At 41.6% G+C, this 20,763-nt stretch overlaps 1 protein-coding gene and 1 pseudogene across 1 annotated transcript; one reads left to right on the top strand and one right to left on the bottom strand.

The window, feature by feature from the left end:
• The first annotated feature begins 300 nt into the window (after positions 1 to 300).
• Positions 301 to 10,652, top strand: LOC121934666 (annotated as a pseudogene).
• A 4,259-nt stretch (positions 10,653 to 14,911) lies between these two features.
• On the bottom strand, positions 14,912 to 20,512 carry SMIM19 (small integral membrane protein 19). The gene is made up of 3 exons (XM_042475372.1): positions 20,225 to 20,512; positions 16,546 to 16,670; positions 14,912 to 15,366 (listed from the first exon to the last, which is right to left on the bottom strand). Exons 1-3 carry the CDS (start codon positions 20,389 to 20,391, stop codon positions 15,299 to 15,301), a joined length of 360 nt encoding a protein of 119 aa, XP_042331306.1. The 5' UTR covers positions 20,392 to 20,512; the 3' UTR covers positions 14,912 to 15,298.
• Positions 20,513 to 20,763: the final 251 nt, after the last annotated feature.

Consider the following 20,763-nt stretch of genomic DNA (forward strand, 5'->3'; position numbering starts at 1 on the left):
GAACCTTGCTGACCAAAAATGAAGCCTTATTCGGCTATAATTTTCTTGAATTAAGATTCCAATTTACTGTTTCAAATAACGTGTGTGAAAGAAATGGAGGGCTTTGTGTACAGTGGTTCCCATAACATTATGATGTGTTTAGTGTGATTTAATGATGTATTACATCTAACTGGTATTTATCCTTTATCTGCAAGATATAACTTACTCTTCCTCCAAAAAAAAATCATGTATACTGAACTGGTATAACACATCTTTCACAGAAAGTCATGTTGACACAAGGATTTATCTTTATTTGCTTTTTAAAATGTTTCTGTCTTTGCAGTACCCTGGGAATTTTCCAGTACCCAATATACCCAAGAAATAAAGACTTCTTGTAAAGCTCTGCTCTTAGTGATTGAGACTTTCTTTCAGGGAGCTTATGATTCAAGCTGAAGGTAGTGACAAAACATACGTTGTATTTGGAAAATAGTACAGTATATTGTTCTTAGAAGTATTATATCTGAAATGTTTAAGATCTCTGAAAACTCATGGGAATTGATGTTTAATTTGCTTCTTTAGAATTTAGTTTGATTGCTGTTTTTCAAGCCTAGGACTACTTATAACAACATACTATTGTGGCTGAGAAAGGTATAATTACATATAATGTGCCTTTATTCGTTCCTGTTTCACCACTCTAGGATTAATCTATAGTTTGTGCCAAATAAAAATTGCTCAGAGTTCTTGTTTTGTGTAAGGAGTGCCAGAGAAATATGTCTTTGTCGTCTCCACCTGCTTGGTCAAAATGGATGGGTAGAAGTGACTGAAAGGAGAATCCAAGGAACCTCAGAAATTAGAAAACTTGGCAAGCTTTGATACAGGATATTTCGGACTAATGTGTCTTATTAAGTAGTCAAGTTAGATTAACGTGGCATATAACCAAACACAGCACCATTTAAAGTACAGTATGGCCTGTTACAGGCCTGTTACAGACTGCCAAAATAAAGCTGCTTCGGGTCTCTTTGGGGGTAGCTGTTTAAATGATGCATGCATCCTAAGAATCCGGAAGCTGCACCAAAGCTGCACTCCAGTGCTTAGGAATGGAGTGTGGCTTTGGCGTGACCTCCAGACTCTTAGGACCCATGACTCTGGCACTCCTTACACATTTAAACAGCATACCTCCAAAGAGACCCGAAGCAGCTTTATTTTGGCAGTCTGTAACAGGCCTAAGTTTTCTAAAAGATTTTCCATTTTCACTTTCTCCCAAACTATTTTTCCCCAGCTGATCTCTCTATGGAGCTTTCTACCAATCTCAGAGTGCTGTTGGAACAAAGTGGTTTTGAGGATGAAAAAAACTACCCATTGAGAAGAGATCCCACTTCTCAAGCACTCTCAACATTATAAAGAGTTATGGCACCTAGATTTGGCACATGGACCTACTGTACTTTTTCCCTGATAATTTAATGCCGTTCTTTGAGTCAGTAAAAAGCCTGAAAATATCACTATACCTCAGAGCATGTACAAAATGAAAACCCTGTCAGATATGTTTACCTTTACTGCTGAATTTTGGGGGAAATGGTAATGACAATAGTTTCAGCTAGCATGGTGTAGTGGTTTGAGCATTGGACTGTAACTCTGGAGACCAGGAGTCGAATCCCAGCTCTGCCATGTAAACCCAATGAGTGACTCTGGACAAGTCACACTCTCTCAACCTAAGAGGGAGGCAAAGGCAAAACCTTCTGAATAAATTTTGCCAAGAAAACCCTGTCATTGGGTCACCTTAGGTTTGCTGTAACTCGGAAATGACGCAAAAGCACACAACAACCACAACGGTTTTTTCAGGCTAAATATATAAGAAATATATTGAATACAGAGTGCCTTTTAAAATTATTTTTTCCTAATTTTAATACTGAACAAAACAGTAACAAGATGTTTTTAAACTATTAAGTTTACTTCTTAAGTACCCATCTCTCCATTCCTCCTCCACTGTCTTGCTACTGTTAGTATTCTTATAGATAAAATGAAGTTGGATGTATTATTTTTTATATTATATGATATTATACTTTTGAGCTGCCTATATACCCTAAAGACATTATCTGTCTGATCTTAGAAGAAAAGCAGGATCAGCTCTGGTTAGTACTTGGATAAGACATTGTCAATGAATACTAGGTGCTGAGGGCTATATTTCAGAGGAAGGAACTGTCAAAACCACTGCTAAGAAAACTTGTCTAAGAAAACTTTCCTAAGAAAATGACAACATTTATGGGGTTGCCATATGTTGACAGTTGACTTGAAGGCACATTTACACGCATACATAATAATGATGAAAATCCTTATCACGCTCATGAATATAGCTTTACAAGACTTTTGCTTTATGACACTTGGGGTTATGAAAGATATATTGAAACAGATATTTCTACCTTCTTCCACACATTAAAAAAGAGCAAAACCCCAATCAAACCAGAAACCGTGCATATTAAAACAATTGCTTTGTCTGTGTAACAGCACAAATATATTATCCAATGGCACTGCTACAGGTATATACAGGGCCCCACAACCACATGGCTGACGTGGAACAATTTTCTCACCTGATGTCCCTAGAAGTTTCTTTTCCACCTGAGATTCATTTATTTTTATAACATGTATACCCTCTTCCTTAGCAAAAATAACATCCAGAGCAGCTTACAAGATAGGTACTCATACTATGCTAGCCCCTACCCTCCATGCTTAGTGTGCCTAAACTACCCAATTATAGAAGTTTGATACCACTTTAACAATAATAACTCCATCCTATTGGATTCTGGGATCTGTACTTTAGTGAGTAACAGAGAATTATTAAGTGAATCCCCATAAACTCCCTGAACTATAGTGTAGGGCTGCCAAAACATATTCCAGAATTCTAGTGGATGAAGCCATAATAGTTAAAGCGATATTAAATGGGTAGAACTTTACAGTGTATTACAAATCAATCTAAATAGAACAGTTGAGGTAACTTTCAGAATATCTGCTGCAAGCTGGCAGGTCAAAAAAGGAAGTAGAGGTATCTTCTGCTGCTCCTTGCTCTCTTCACAACTACACTGTGGCTCAGCAGATGATAAAATCCCTTTCCAAGATGTTGTCCAAGCATTTGGCTGATTTTTCATGTGCTTTCCTTTAGTATGCAGGCTACCACATGTACAGCTGGCTTCATCCTGTTGCTCAACTCAACTGGAACGAGTTATTGCAGCCCTTGTGCAGTTGCAATTGATAGAAGGAGAAGGGTAGCTTGCAGCAACTTGGCTTGAGCTAAGATGGAAGTGTGCTTTGTTGCTGTTCTTCTCTCTGTAGCAACAACAACTGCAGTTAAAACCTTGAGGGAAGGCACTCACTAGCAGTTGGGACTAAGCCAGATGGAGATACGTTTATGACAAATTTATGTTATGGACTAATAAGAGGCCCTACTCTATGATTTCAATAATTTCTACAGCTCAGCCAACCTGAATATAGACCAGTTCACACAACAGGTTCACTTTCTGGACACTGCAGTGTGATTATACATTGGACACATAAGCACCACTTTATATCAGAAATCTGCAGACTGATATACATATGTATGTATTTCCAGACAGAACATACAATGAAATCCATTGTCTACAGAAGGAATGGGGAATATGTGGTACTGTACTCTAGATGTTCTTGGATACAATTCTCACCACTGGCTATGCTGACTAGGTCCAATGGGAGTTGCAATCCACAAGCATATAGGAGGACCACATGTTCCTAGTCTATATCAAACCCAACAATACAACTACCTGTCACACACAATACAAGGATTGAAGTCAGACATTTCTCAGAGTACAATACCTACCCAACTATGTAAAAATCAATATGAAGATCAATATGGCCAACCTATTACTCAGTAATAATACACGAGATGACTAACCCAGAAGTTTAAAACAGCAGAGTATCTCATGATGTCACCTATAGTTCCTCCATAAAACCATGAAAACAGAGCTGATAATCTATAACTTACCACAGTTTGGACAGTGATACTTCCCTCTCACACCCCCTGACACCTTGTCCCCAACATGGGGGTGTCTGACACCCCCTCTCCAACATGTGTCCACATAGGATAGACAGTGTTAATTCCCTCTCTGTGTGAGCCAAATTGAATTAACAACAAGAAGATGATGGAAGGGGGATGCAGCACAGTGATACTGTGGTCCTCTCAGGGGCTGCCCAACTTCAACATCTTTGTTGTTGTGTGCCTTCAAGTCATTTTCGACTCATGGCAACACTATGGTGAACCCAGAAGGTTTACTGGGGCTGAGAGTGTGTGACTTGCCCAGTCACCCAGTGGGTTTCCATGGCTGTTCAGGGAATCACATTCTGATCTCCAGAGTCATAGTCCAATGCTCAAACATCTACACCACACTGGCTCTCTGAACATCTGACTTACATGTCCCATAAGAGATAGAGGGAGGAATCAAGCCCTGTTGCAGATACAGATGGCTGCATATCGACTCCAGGAATAATTATTGTATGATCTAGTATTTGTCACCCATAGCACCTGTGTTTCATACACTTGATTGTTTTCCTGTGGGATGTACACAGTACACTATCATTTGCCAGTGTTGTGCCACTGCATTCTAAGAAGGGAAAATAGCCTTTTTCATTATTGAAAGAATATAGAGACACAAATCTGGTTCCAGAAATGGCAATATCCAAAAATCTGAGTGGGGATATATAAGTATTTTGGAACAAACTTTTCTCTGAACTCAGAGTGGTCTCTCTTCAATGAAAGAATCTCTCAGAAAGATTCCAAAAGAACTCAAGAGGAAAGCCACCTCCTGGGGCTTTAATAGCAACAAAGCCTTTTTAAACAGTTGTTAACCAGATCATCACTGTAAGCACTTACAACCCAACTGCTGTTTATTAATGGCCACCAAGATCTGAGCCAGGATGAAGTGCCATTTTAAGGAGGAAAATAATTATGTTCTTTCCATTTTTCAGTTCCCTCACCTGGATGATTTCCTCACCCACCCAAGAATAATGGAATTTTTTAAACTTGCCACATGATAAGTTGCCACATGAATGTTGTTTATCCTGCACTGCCGCTCCCTTGTCTATGGGGCCTCCCTGCTTCTTTCATACAGACAGAATTCAGAGACATTACCTCATGGCCATACCCACATGTTTTGTATTTCTATGGCTATTCAGTCTGATGCAAAAGGTCCTTCCTGGATACCAGTTCACTGAATGCAACTGAGGTAGCAGACAAAGATTATGGATGTTTATACTACAATTCCTTTATACATTGCTAAGTTAGGACTTTTTCACATGGGGGCCTATGTGCCCCCATCATGAAAATGGCTAAAGTGCTGGCATCGCGGAGAAGCAAGTCCATTTGCGAATGGTTATCATACACACTCGCAGCAAGAATGTAAATCCACTTTGAAGTGGGCCCATTTCACATTGTATCTTCAAATAGGGACGGACAAATCCTCATTGCCACCCTAAAAATACTTTTTTTGTGCATGCTCCAGCTGTCATTTCCACAGGGTGGCTGTCTTTGGGTTCGGCAAGATACCCCCAAATCCATGGCAGCGGGGAGTCTCGTCAGATTTCTCCTTGGCCCTCTGCTGCCTTCTCCTGCTCCTCCTCATCCCTCCAGCTGATGGAGTGTGACTGCAGCTGGGCTGGGAAGGGGAGCCAGGCGACGTGGGCAGCAGTGGGTCAGTGCCCTGCTTGACCGAGGCTGCTTTGGAGGACTAGCAACACTGGGTGAAGGCCTCCTGCACAGGGTCCCCCCATGCAGCGTCTTCCTTGGCAGGGCCTCCTTGGCAGCACTATGGCTGCTTGGCCAGAGGTGCTGGAGCTGCTGAGGCTGTGGCAGAGGAGGAGGTGGTGGTGTTATTGGTGGCCAGGAGGTTCTTGCCAGCTCTGGAGAGCCACACTGCCAATGGCAGGGGAGGGTGCTGATGCCAATATCTGGGGAGGAAAGCTGATCATGGTGCCACCGCCATCCTCGGAGGAGCCCAGACGGGTGAGCCGGACCCTTCTGATCATCAGTGCCTTCTCGGAGGCACTCTTCCTTACAAAAGTCCACAGTCTTCCCTACAAAAAGTTTTAAAAGTAACCTCTTCCCCACTAAAGTTACAACAGTTTCAGCCGCCCGCAGGGAGGAGGAGGATTATGGGAATCAAAGGGAACCCAGGGGTGATCCACAAACTCATTCCACACCAAACCAAATGCAAATTGACTGTACATTCGCATTGCAACAGGCTTTTTAAATTCGGTAGTTCAGCAAATTTACCCATTTCTGGGATTACTCAGCATTGCATTTGGATAGGGCCTGGATTCCATTTGATGTCGTATGATAACCTCATGTGAAAGAACATGAAACACCATGATTGACTCTGGATTGCATTTGATGTCTGTTTGATGATTTCATGTGAAAGAACATGAAACCCCATGCATTCACCCTGGGATAACCTTCCAGTTTTCCCCGTATGGAAACATCCTTAGTCTTAAAGGTGCTACAAGATCTCTCTGCATACCCAACTGCTGTTTATTAAAGGCCACCAAGATCTGAGCCAGGATCAGGGACCATTTTCTGGAGTAGAAAAATGATTATCCAAATGTTCTTTTTGTTTTTCAGTTTACTTACCTGAACAATTACAATTCACCCATCCAATAATAGTAATAATAATAGAATCTTTAAGTTGCCACAAGATTCTTTGTTGTTTTTCTTGCACAGACAGCTTCTTGCCTTGCTGTAGCTTATGCTACAATACCTTTCACTCAGTCTCAAAGATGCTACAAAATCCTTTTTATTGTTTTTGTGTGCCTTCAAATTATGTCTGATTTATGGCAACCCTATCATAGGGGTTTTCTTCTTCTGGGGCTGAGAGAGTGTGACTTCCACAAGACCACAAAATCAGAAGGGAGATTCAAACAAGGGGCTTCCTGATTGCCAGTTGTGCTCAGGGAATGTAGGTTATGTAGAGAGTCTTTCATGTTCTTATTTATGTGAGGCAGGGAGGTTCCAAACTTTCCATCATCTGTTGTTTGTGGCAAGGCTGTGTAGGGTCATTTTTACAGCATTCCAGGAGTAATAAATTCCAGGAATGGTAAGGAAGCCCTGGAGTCAGCATGGAATAGTAGTGTGAGTGTTGGATTACAAGTCTGGAGACCAGGGTTCAAATCCCGGTTCTGCCATGTAAACCCATCTTGGGCAACTCACTCTCTCTCAGCCTCAGTGGAAGGCAATGGCAAACCTCCTCTGAACAAACCTTCCTAAGAAAAACCCCTGATAGGTTCGCCTTAAGGCTGCCATAAGTTGGAAAGGACTTGAAGGTACACAACACACACACACACACACACGGAAGCTCTGGCCATCCAGATGTTTTGGACTACAGCACCCGCAAATCCTTTGCTGTTGGCCATACTAGAGTTAAAGGTGAAAACCTCAGAAGGGTCAAAAGTTTCCTATCCTTGCATTACAGTAACTGCTCTGAGGAGTTTACTGCCAAGTTCATACAATTAAAAGCTTACTATGTGGTGTATATTCCTAACTCCATTGGTTGCTTTTGTACCTCATATATTATGGTTAAAGGAAAGTTGGGCTGCACCCGCACTGCAGAAATATTCTGGTTTGACACCACTTTAACTGCCATGGCACAATGCTATGGAATTTTAGTTTGTTGTGACACTAGCACCACAGCAATTAGTAGTGTCAAAATGGATTATTTCTTCAGTGCAGATGCAGCCTTGGTAGCAAAGAAGAATGGTTGTGTCAAAGTGACCATCCTGAAGTTCATTGGGATACCCTTGGATAACGGTCTTGCTGCTTTGATTAACTATTTCAGAATTAATAACTGTTTATCTTATCTTTTGTATAGAATTCAGAGACATAGCTGTGTTGGTCTGGAATATTAGTATGCAAAGGGATCTTGTAGCAAACATGAGAAAGTGGATCAAGTTTACAAAAGCTTATTCTACGACTTCTTTCAATCAGTTAGTCCCAAAGGTGCTATAAGCTATCTTTTTATATTAGCTGTTGTGGTGATATTACTGAAACTGTTAGTCATAAGGTGTTTTGCTGAGCAGCCAAGGAATGATCCAGGCATGTCTATTTTCTGGTTTATGTGCAACAAGTCATTATTATGTGCATTTTACAGCAAATGTAAATGCCTTGGAGGGGAAAGGTACAAATTCTGATCATAGTTAGAACTTTAAGCCCAATAGCTTATGTAAGAACTGTTTCTGAACAAACAAGATCGTTTAGTAAGATTATCTTTATTAGTGAGGGAAGACACTGATTTTTAAACAATTAGTCCAGCAATCCCATTTTGCCATGGCTCCAGTTTTCATTTTCTGCTCCATATGTCCATCTTTTCTCTCTCGATTTCTGATCTATCTATCTATCTATCTATGGTCAGGCAATCCTGCTCACTACTGCTTGATTTTGTTTGCTTCACCTCTCTCCCATTGCAGGACCCAAGAAAAAGAACACCGTGTTCTCTCTTGCAGAAAATGAGACTTAAAATGGTCACTGAGATGCTGCACTACTGTTCACTAGACTTTCCATCTTGACGCATCCAGTGAAGAGATCCCCAGAAGTCCAAAGCCAATTGTACCTGCCTAGAAAATCTGCAAAACTGTTAGCTTGGGCACCTGCAAAGAGAAGCAGGAAGTCAGGGACGTAGCCAAGGGGGGGGGGGTTCTTGGGGTCCCTTCCGTTAGAAAAATGAATGATGTGTGCTGCTGCGCTGCCGCACCCAAGCCTCAATATAATGGTGGCACTTAGTCTGGACCTCCCTCCTTTCCTAAAATCCTGGCTACGTCCCTGAGGCAGTGGTTCCTGCAGGGATGGAGACAAAGAAAATAACATGATGTTTCTTCTGCGGGTTTTCTCATCTTTGGCCCTCCTTTGCTGCTGGGTGCTGCCTGTCTTGGCCTTACAAGACAGAGAAAGGCATGGGCCCTCCTCAGACCTTGACAGAAAAGGTGGTGCAAGTCTGGCTCATCTCAAGAGGAGCAAACAGGCTGACTCACTGGTATGGGATGGTGGTAGGGCTGCAGAGTTTCCCCTAGGAGTGTCCGATGAGGCAGCAGTGGGAAGCTTCTTTTTCCAGCCTGCAGAGTCCCATATGGGGTTGCTAAGAATGGCTGCTGCTGTAGTCCCTTCCTTCTGTGGCCCTGGCAGCAGATACCCATGGCAACAAAGAACTGCCCATCTTGTTGTTATGAAGTGGGAGCATTTTTCTTCACTTTTCTGGTGAGACAGAGAGCATCAACTGTCCATGCAGCTCCTGTTTGACCACAAGGAACTGACAGGTGAGGCTCCATGGGTGGACCCAGACCCTTCTTTTCTACAGCACAGACTTCCAACCCTATGAGGCTCCCTTGCCATGGCTACCCCACCAGACTTGGACCTTGTTTCATGAAGAGTCCTCCATAAACAACTACCTCCTTTAGCACCAACCCAGCATCAGCCTCTTCAACTACACTGACACTTTTTGCTGGGAGTCCGACTACCATTTCAGCTATTGGGCTGGGCCTACCTACATAGATGACTGACCTTCAGCCTAGAGAAGAAGCACAGGAGAGAGGGAGGGAAGCCTGGCCCCATTGATTTACATGCATCCCCACTGTGATGTCCCTGATATGTCCACAAGCTCATGAAATACATCAAGCTGGACTCTAATGGTAAATGCCTGAACAATCAGGAACTTCCCAGTATAAGGTTGAAGGACACTTGTACAGCTAAAAAATGCCACTTGCAATGCAACCGGTGTGAGAGGGAGGCATGTTCTGCCCACTGCCCTCCCTCTGACCTAAATCCCTCCCCTGAACTTGACCCGATCATGACCAGGGCCAAGTTCACATTTGCTGGCAGCAGAGAAGAAAAGGGTTTTCCTAAAAGAAACTGGAAATAATCCACTTTTGGAAAAACCTCTGGATCAGGTGTGCAAGACCCAAATTCTGATGTGTTTAAACCGGTGCCAATGGGAACTTCCCACTTTTAATCCCGGTTACAATTTGGTACAAAAGGTACTCTGAATGGCCCCTAGGTTGGCATAGTGGGCTGAGGATGCCTTTTTTCCACTTAACTGGTTGAGAACTTCAGCATAGTTATACTCCTCCCTCCCTCCCTCCCTCCAAAAAAGTAGGATCATAGATGCTATTCTTTCATCTGTAAAAATAATTAGGTTTTACATTTAAAATCAGTATTTCAAATGCAAATACTCAATAGTTTCCCAGTCTTGCAGCTCAGTAGTTAAAGGCATGTGCTGTCTTAATGTTTCTTCCAGTCCTGCCTGCTACTTCCCTTTTGCCTCTGACATAATTGTCAGGGGATAACCACTGAAAAAGTTACTTCATTGTGCTTTCCCAAGCCTGCATCAACAGCTTCGCATCTGATTGTTCTATTCACTGAGCAACTCACATAGATCAGTAAGAGTGTGGTTGTTGCTTCCTTTGTTGTTTGTCCAAACCCCTTCCTTTCCTCAGATGGATATTGTTCTTTAAAACAACTTAAACCCCTGCCCCACATATATCTTATATATGACTTTTCCCAAGCAATCTACTAAGCCTGGCCCAAACCTTCCCTATTCAAAACAAAGGAGGCGCCCATCACTACAGCTGCAATACAGTATTGTTAATAAGGTTTGTTTTAATGAAATGATGAAATTCACCACTATTCTATGTATCATCTAGGAAAATAAAATGAATACTGTTGTACTGAAATAAAAAATATATTTATACTACTTTGTTGTAATAAATTTATATTTATACCTCCACAAGAACCGGTGTCCTTTAGTGATTTGAGAGTTGGACAATGACTGTGGGGGACAGGGTTCAAATCTCCACTTGGCCATGGAAACCCACTGGGTGACTTTGGAGAAATCACACTCTCACAGCCTTAGAAGATGGCATTCTGAAAAAAAATTGCCAAAAAACCCCGTGTAAAAGACCTGCCTTAGTATTGCCATAACATTGCAAACAGCTTGCTGACACACAACAATAATATAACAATCCCTGAAAAAAAGACATTTCAAAGAGAACCAGCTTTACATGAATTTCACTAGGGTTTAAAATAAAACTAATATTTCATACACAAGGATCATGGAAGCATTTTACAAGCAGCACAAATGCAGTTAAAAAAACTCTAGACATTTGTAAGTAGTTTTGGCAATACAGAGAAAATAAGAACTTCATTCTTCTAGAAAAATATATTACAAAAGCCTAAATTCATAAAGAAAAAGTCAAGCAGTAAATGGATGCAAAGTCATTCTTCAGACACATGCATCGCTTGTCTTCTCTTTGGCAGTTATTACATGATCACAGAGGTTGCTGCAGCAAAAATGTGCAAAAATGATGCACCAATAAACTTAGATGTTGGAACAACTGCTTTATCTTTAAAAAAAAAAAGCCTGTACCAATACAATGCAAGCAGCAACACTTAACTACCCAAGTCTTACTGGTTTCCCTCAAGACTCAAATAATGCAAGTGGGAAATATTCCTCAGAGCTAAGTGCTCTGTCCTGTGCTAAATTTTAGGCTATCAACAACTAATCCCTAAAAGTAATCATTACATGGTAAAATAAAAATCAATGGCAAGAGTGAACCCCTGTATTTCTACTCCTATCTGGCTGACAGACAGCTTTCCAGTTAGAACTGTGACTTCACAACTGCACCCAGAGCATCCTAAAATCGCACAAGAATCTCTTGAAAAATCAATAATTCTTGCTGTGCCCATATATTTGAACACCATCTTCCCCACAATACCTTGAATATAATAGTGCAAATCAAAAAAAGCAAGAGCATGAAGTGTATAAGAACTTGAAATTTAAGAGTAAGCAGAACTGATCCATTTGCCTCTCTATTCTAGCATTATAATTTAATTCAAATATTATTGAATACATAATGTCCAAATCAAACCCATTTTCATATTTCTTCAAACGTTTATGAGCACTTGCATACATATACAGCAGCACCTCCCAATTCGTGGGGGATCCGTTCCAGATCCCCCCCCATGAAAATGGCGACTCGCAAATATTCAAGTCCCATTGAAAATAATGGCATGCGCAAGGGGGTGCACCTCCATTTTCCTTCCCCACTTGTCCCTCCCACAAAGAGCAAGACTGCGGACTCCAAGTCCATGGAAAGGGAGGGACAAGTGTAGTTCTATTGCCCAGCCACTGGATAATCTCACTATCAGTTTGGTCTGAGGTATTTGTAAGCTAGATAAGGGTATAACTGACCACCGCTGGTCTTTACCTGTTTATAAGCAGTTCTATCAGTAAACATTAAGAATGGGAATACTGTCCTGTTGCTGTTGTGTGCCTTCAAGACGTTTCCAATTTATGGCGACCCAAATGAGTGTCCTGGAGTTTTCATGGCAATATTGCCTTATACTAGGACAATATATCCTGTTTTGTAACCTTCTATCTATTAAAGTGCCATTTAGAAACCGAGAAGCAAAATGCCCTTGCCAGAAAATTACAACCTTAGTACAACTGTACTAAATTGGGCTGTCTCAAGACATTTTAAATTTATTTTAGTTATCATTAATCTGAATGCACAGACCCAGGTAAGGTATTTAAGACTTTAAAATGCTTGGTTCCACTGAGTTCAAAGGTCCCATCTAACCTTAACTGGAAGTACACTTGTCCCTCCACATTTACTGGGGTTCGGGGCACAGGACCCCCATGAATGTGGAAAACTTGCCAATAACAAAAACACTATGGCCCCATACAGACTGCCAAAATAAAGCTGCTTCGGGTCACTTTGGAGGTATGCTGTTTAAATGATGCATGAGACCTAAGTGTCTGGAAGCCACTCCAAAGCCATGATCCAGTCCTAAGGACTAGAGCGCAGCTTTGGCACAGCTTCCGGACTCTTAGGATGCATGCATCATTTAAACAGCATACCTCCAAAGTGACCCGAAGCAGCTTTATTTTGGCAGTGTGTATGGGGCCTATGTTTTTACCTGAGAGAACAGTCAAGACCAATTTATTCTCCATCACTAAGTTTCTTCAACGACAGCACCCTGGGCCTTTTCATCCCACTGCTGCCACTTAATAGTCACGGACACTTGTATTTTTAACACTATTTTTCTTATTAATTTGTCATCCTGACACTTCTTTGTGACTGTCACCTTACCCTCAAAATACGTTTTGAATTGTTAGTAGCATGGCAAGTATTGATTCCAGATGAATCTTTTTTGAACAACAATAAAACTTTATATAAACAACAGTTTTTACAATGTTTCACATACTGAGCTGATTTTGGTTAAAGTTTGACCATAGAGTTGCACTGGAGTACCTAGATATTCCTAGAGGACATATTAATAAAATCCATGAATAATCAAATCTGCAAAAGTCAAAGCCACAAATGTAGAGGGACAAGTGTATTCTGCTTTTTTAAAAAAATACAGTTAAGAATATGATGGAAAGATTTACTGGCTGTACAGATCGGCGATAAAACGTGGCATCGGGGTGGAGTGGGAGCGTAGTGACCACACGTCACATACCCCAACTCCACCCCAATGCAAGTGTCATGCTGCACACCTGACCAGACAGCAGGTGGTGTCACGCCGTTTCTTCGTAACTGCGCCAATGAATGAGCAAAAAGCCACCGCCGTGGCAGCAAGGGCAACTTTTTGCTGTTCTAAAAAAGAGCGGCATTTTGCTGCTTCTTTTTGGAGCAGCAAAGCACTGAATTGGGGCCAAGGTGTGCGGTTGCTGAAAGCCACTCCTTTCGGGAAGTCTGTAGAGCCCTTTAAATGCACAAATTTAAACTGGGATCTGATAATTATGTAAGCACTGGGTTTAATTGACTGAGAGAATGGGCTATGTCAAATGAACATGTTACTCACAGCTATGCTTTTTGCCTACATGCCAGTGTTTACTTAGTCAAAAGACGAAGCACACATTCCAACATGTTCATCTGTGGTATATCTACTCATGTATACGTCTAGAAGTTTTAATCAAAACATCAAAAAGCTTGGGTCAACTTATCTAGGAGTCAATGCAAGTACTGTAGCTTAACCTTTTCAAAAAGGCCTTCCCCAAATAGAATCCCTCAGCCAGATAAACCTCCCATCACATTCTATATATGATACCTCACCCAATCTTTTTGTAAAATTATTGTGACTGTTAGTATTATTTTAATAGACTGATTTTAATTTCAGTGTGTTTAATCGTGTTTAAGAGGGGCAGTTGGGGATGTGATATGTATTACCATGTATTGTATATCGAACTGGTTTTATTTGTAAGCTGCTTGGATTGTTTGCTAACAGAAAAGCAGGAGAGAAATAATTTATTATTATTTTTTTATAGGATCCATGCCCCTCTTCAAGTGGCAAAAGCCGAGAGCCTAATCCATCCTGAAGAACCTAAAAGTAGCACAAACTCCCTCTACACTCTCCACCACGGTGTTACTTCTGAATTTTTTGAATGTCTGGATGGGAAAATGGTGGTAATGGTGCCTCTTTGGAGCCTCCCCCCAAAGGAGCACTGACAGTAAAGGGGCATGGTGCTTCTTTTAGGTTCTCTTGGGATGGTCTAAGTGCTTGCCTTTCACTGCTTTACTCAGAGAAGGGGATAGTTCCTTTTTTTGAAAGTTAAGGCACAGTATTAATTCTTATAAAAAAGATACCATCCCCTTCTGTGAATAGTGGTGAAAGGCCTGCCTTCATGATTGCCTGGGTGGGAAAATGGTGGTGCAGGTGCCAGTCACAGCCATGGCCAGCTGGGACCCTCTCTGCAGAATGATCCTCAGCATTATTCATAGTTTGGGCCCCAAAACTTGCCCTCAACTTCTACGTGAGGTCAACTTACTGGCTGTACAGACTAGTGATAAACGCCAGCACTGGGGTGGAGTAGTAGATGTGTATTTTGCAAACAAAACATATGGTAGCATAAAACATATGGTAGTCCCAGCATAAGATGTCCTTTCATTGACAACACCAAGCAGTTTATTGATTGATAGCTTTGTTACAAATCAGGTACCACATACTTCTTGTATCCATCTTGAGTTTACAAGCAACAGCTGCAGAATCCCAACTGAGCATCTTCATGTTCCTGTAATCTATGTCTCTGACTGGAAATCATTTGCATTACAAACTGGAAGACAGCTCCCCTATTTGTTAGCTACACCAGTTTTTCAGGTTCCAGACAAAATTCATTGTACATTTACACAGGGCCCATCTTTCAGAAACATTGTACACAATGGAAAAGTCTATATATCTATAATGTTGCACTGAAACTGACTACATCCCAAATTGTCTGTCATCTTCAGCACTGTCTCTCCACTTCATAGATTCAAGACTTCATTCCACCAAAAGCTGTACACTATCAGCCTGTTTCTGTGGTTGCTGCTGTTGGTCATATTTCCTGGCTAGAAAAATAAATGCATTTAAAATATATTGAGGTGTAAGAAGAGGAATATAGAACAGAAGCAAACCAAGAGTGAAAGGCGAATACAATAAATCACATCTACATAGAGGAACAGAATAATCCTGTAGTCTTCAATTTGTACATTGCCTTTGGCCTGTCCAGAGTAAAAACTGGCAATTTAACCAGAAGCATAATACACAGTTCTATTGCAACTTACATGTTGTTAGAATATCAAGAACCCCTTTATTTACTTATTTTAAGTTTACAGTGTTTGGTCTGGGGGAAAAACAATATGTTCATCTAGCAAATATCCCTCTTATAGCAATCATATTAAATTGAGAGCTTGCTGTTTGGAAAGCACAGAGGCCTTCCCTATGGATTATGCATGTTTTAATACTATTATACTAATGGCAAGCCTATTATTTTAAGTGTCAGCCTACACAATCAAATGACACCTTCACAAGATTGGCATCAGCAGGCAGGCAGAAGTACCAAAATGTCTTGCAGGGGTGACCCTCCGGGACAAAAAAAAATAATCCCACTCCAATCCAATGAGCTCTAAGCATGCTCAGTAACCACAGAACATCAAGTGTCTGTTGGGAGAAAAGATTAGAAATCTTGGGGGAGAGGTGGTGGAAGAGCATGTCCTGAGAGGCACATGGCTGAAATCCTAAACAGAAGCATTATATATTACAACAGTTGGTTGCATATCCTCAGCTTGTAGAGCTTCCAGTCCTGACCAAGGCTGACTGGAACACTTTTCCTAGCAGACTGTAATAAAAAAGGAACACTGCCTCACACACCATGAACTAAGAATAGGAGAAGAAAAAGGATAAGCTATATACACTATTATATGTTTGTTTGACATTGAAATTCGGGCCAATTTTGCAGCCTACTGTGTATTGAGGTAAAGTATGTGTCAAGATTCACCTGTACAATAAATCAGAGCATGACCCTGGAACACCTAATGGAATTTGTCACCCTCATTACCTATATTTAGTGCTGAGAAAATAAGACAAGAAAGGATTGATGCTACTTAGTGGCAACTTTGGCTTCAGCTATTGCAAAGAGTCTAGTCTAAAAATAATTATTTATTGCAATAAATTGCAATTAAAATAAAGTAGGAATATGCATCATGTCCAGCCCTTAAGAGACATCAAAACAGCAAATGTATACTTACCAATAGAATACATTTCTAACTGCTGTCGCAGACGAACCTTTTTCACACTGTCATAAAAGTTTGGTTCAGTTGGTATATCAACGGTTGGAGGTAGTGTAAATATCCTCATGATCTTCCTTTTATTTCTGAAATTCAAAAGACAAAATAAGTAATATAAAACTGGATCTAATATTCCTTTCTGCTTGTAAGTGGAATCACCAATAAATGGGAGTCCAAATTATGGTACGATAGAACTGGAACAGGACTAAGCCTTTCTGACAAGTGTATACTAGACCACAGCAAAACAATTAGTTCCAGTGCATTTAGGCAGCAGATGGCAGCACCAAGATTTGGTTCTTCTGAAATCAGGCTATACATATTCAAAGAACAACCCCCCCCCCAATTTCTGACACCCCCAAGTTTCTCCACAACACCACACTCCCTGCCAGCTTGTCCTCAAGCCTTCACGCATTGGACAGAAGATCCTAAATCAGAGGCCTGTTACAGACTGCCAAAATAAAGCTGCTTTGGGTCTCTTTGGAGATATGCTGTTTAAATGATGCATGCATCCTAAGAATCCGGAAGCTGCACCAAAGCTGCACTCTGGTATAGAGTGTGGCTTTGGCATGACCTCTGGACTCTTAGGACCCATGCATCATTTAAATAGCATACCTCCAAAGAGATCCGAAGCAGCTTTATTTTGGCAGCCTGTAACAGGCCAGAGTCTATAATATTTAACCAAATTCACCCCAGCTCCTTCATGTAACTAGAATCACTCGGCTGCATGGAAGAACCTAAGTACTTTCAGTTGATCATGTATGTTCAGTAGTCAGATCCTGCACCTACCGTTTAAAAATGTGGGATTGGCACCAGCATTAGATGGCAGGACAAGCATACACAGTCCTTCTTCAAGTGTTCTTCGAATGTCCGGAGCTCAGTTTCTTTAGGAATCTGATATCATGCTACAGATTATACCATGAATAATTACAGCAAAGCTATGAATGAATGTGCAGTCTATGCTTGCTTGCCAGAACTACTGGTTCTCAAACACGACCCTTTCTTCTAAGGCCTTCAATGTGAAAAGCAATGTGCAAAAAGAACCAGTTTTTACAAAAAGAAGAAGGCTTCGATTCAAATATTAACTCTCCCTGAACTCATTAAATCACCTTGGGAAATCATGTCAAATTTTTTCTTTACAGCATTACAAAAATCAAACCTTTTCTTTCTACTTCCACAAAAACCTTAGTTCATGCTTTGGTTATTTCCTGCCTCGATTATTGGGATCTTCTTTTGACTGGTCTTCCATCATCTCACCTTAGTTGGTTTCCATTCAACATTCTGCTACTAAGATCATCTTTTTGCCTCGCCATTTTGATCATGTTATCCTGCTCCATACTCTTTGAACTGCTTCACTGAACATTCATGTACCGTCCCTTCCTTCCTTATTTTTAAATCTCAGTTTAATTTTTTTTATCATTTTGTAATTAAACTAAATTTTAGTTTAACATTGTTTTATAATCTTGATCATTTTAATTACACGTGTTGTTCACTTTGCTTTAGATCAGTGGTTCCCAACCTGTGGGTCGGGACCCCTTTCCCTTTCATGGGGGGGTCGCCTAAGACCACTGGAAAACACCTATTTAATTACAGTTATGAAGTAGCAACAAACATAATTTCATGGGTTTGGGTCATCACAAAATGAGGAACTGTATTAAAGGGTTGCGGCATTAGGAAGGTTGGGAACCACTGCTTTAGATTATATTGTACTTTTTATATTTTATATGGATATTTTGTTTTACAACTATATTATACACAGCCTTACAATTACATTGTATAGTTTTATATTGTATTTTATTCTTTCCTTCTTTTTGTGTGTATGTATATAGAGATATCTTAGGCTGTATGTCTTTGAAAGGGCTCACTGTTTTGGACTGTTTTATTGATACGGTGCCATGGGCATTAACGATGCTATATAAATAAAAGACAACAATAACAATTGGGAAAGTAAGACTCTGTCTCTGTTTAAGTTCTTTTCTCTCTCTCTATAACACACATATATACCTACATGGAATAATAATTTCACCTACTTTACAGGGCTATTGTAAGAACTGAAACTATGGCCTGTTACAGGCTGCCAAAATAAAGCTGCTTCGGGTCTCTTTGGAGGTATGCTGTTTAAATGATACGTGCATCCTAAGAATCTGGAAGCTGCACCAAAGCTGCACTCCGGTGCTTAGGAATGGAGTGTGGCTTTGGTGCGACCTCCGGACTCTTAGGACTCACGCATCATTTAAATAGCATACCTCCAAAGAGACCTGATGCAGTTTTATTTTGGCAGTCTGTAACAGACCAATATAATGTATATGAAACTTTGCAAAAGCCTCATATAAATGTTTATAGAGAGAGCCAGTGTGGCATAGTGGTTTAAGTGCTGGACTATGACGCTGGAGACCAGAGTTTGATTCCAGCTTGGCCATGAAACCCACAGGTTGATCATGCGCAAGTCACATCCGCTGAGACTCAGAAGAAGGGAATGGCAAGCGTCCTCTGAACCAATCTTGCCAAGACAAGGATCGCCTTAGGGTTGCTGTAAGTCGGAAACAACTTGAAGGCACACAACAACAAAGTATGGTAATTTCATGTTAAAACAAATCTTTGGCACTTGTAGATGCACATGTTCCTTTAAGTTATATTCCTACGATGTGGAATCTAGTAATGCAGTGGTTCCCAACCTTCCTAATGCCGCAACCCTTTAATACAGTTCCTCATGTTGTGGTGACCCAAACCCATGAAATCATTTTTGTTGCTACTTCATAACTGTAATTAAAAAGGTGTTTTCCAATGGTCTTAGGCGTTTTTTAAAGTTTCGATTGCCAAATAAAGGCTTCGGCAGACACTCCAAGCAAATCTTGGCTATAACTGTCATCAAAGATTGAGATGGGGGACTCCAACTGGATCCTGAAGGGTCTCAAGATGACACACCTGATAACATTGGGATGCTGCCCTTTGAGTCATTCTGGAGGACACAGAGATTTCTACCACATTACCGTACTACACTTTTATAGTGCTGCTATTCCACTGTAACTGCTCTGGCTGCCTCCTGTTGCATTCTGGGGCTTGTAGTTCAGTGAGGCCTAAGAGCTCTCTAGCTGAGAATTCTGAATGCCCCTCTTTAAACTGCAAATCCCAGAATGCAACAGGAGGCAGCCAGAGCAGTCAAAGTGGAAGAGCAGCGCTATAAGAGTGTGGTGCGGTAATCTACTCTGAGAGAACATATCAATCAAAGCCCCAAACTTGGAGGGACGAGTGTAATTTGTTGTGGCACCAACAAACAAACAAACAAACAAACAAATTTATTATTTCTTTAAGTTTCGTCTGTTTTAATTTAGTTAATTGTTAAATGGGTTTTAGGATAGCGGTTAGGTTTATCTGCGTATGTATCTTGGTATTTGGCATTTCACTGTTGATATAGACAGGTGGCTAATTAATAAACACTGTTGTTGTGAGGAGGCTAAGTGCCTCACAAAACTACAAATCCCAGAATTCCATGGCCGTTAGAGCGGTGTCAAAGAGTATGGATGCAGCAATAGGGTTGACACCCTGGAGGCCCCTCGTCTGAAGCTCGCTTGAGCCCCACTGAAAGGTCCCCTACAACGAGGGGGAGCCCCGCCTCCTCCCATCAGAGCCCCGGGACTCCCACCTCCGCGCGTAGACCAGCAGGGCCAGGCTGGCCAGCACCGCCAGCAGGTAGACGTTGGTGGCCTCGTTCCAGGCCTCGTGCACCGAGTAGTCCATGGCCGCTGCGCCCGCACCCGCCGCCGCTCCTCCGCCGCCGCCGCTTTCGCCCAACACCCGGGCACCGGCCATGGCGGACTCAACGGCGCAGGGAACCACTCCGGAAGTGGGGGACTGACGGACTGTCGGACAACTTCCGGTGACGTATTTCCTGTCGAAGCCTACGGCGAGGAAGGGCAGAGCGGAGAAATTAATTCCCAGGCACTTCCGGTCTCTTTCTGAGCCGAGGCAGAAGGACCGGTGACGTCACTTCCCGCTGAAGCCTCAGAGCCGGACTGGCATGGCGGGGGGGTTCACTCCTAGGCACTTACGGTCTCTTTCTGGGCATTGGCAGAAAGACGGGTGACGTCACTTCCCGTTGAAGCCTCCAGCAAGGAAGGGCAAACCTGGATTGACGGGGGGGTTTCACTCCTAGGCACTTCTTTCGGGCCTCGGCAGGAAGAC

Source organism: Sceloporus undulatus, chromosome 6, assembly GCF_019175285.1.
Source record: "Sceloporus undulatus isolate JIND9_A2432 ecotype Alabama chromosome 6, SceUnd_v1.1, whole genome shotgun sequence".
Taxonomy (NCBI): Eukaryota; Metazoa; Chordata; class Lepidosauria; order Squamata; family Phrynosomatidae; genus Sceloporus; species Sceloporus undulatus.

Bases quoted from the DNA above. Each gene is read 5' to 3' on its own strand.
- SMIM19 (XM_042475372.1), bottom strand. From the start codon at position 20,391: ATGGCCGGTGCCCGGGTGTTGGGCGAAAGCGGCGGCGGCGGAGGAGCG. The intron at 16,671-20,224 runs GTGGGAGTCCCG...TTTGAATTTCAG, and splicing joins CTGCTGGTCTACGCGCGGAG to AAATAAAAGGAAGATCATGA. The intron at 15,367-16,545 runs GTAAGTATACAT...TTATTTTTCTAG, and splicing joins GTTAGAAATGTATTCTATTG to CCAGGAAATATGACCAACAG.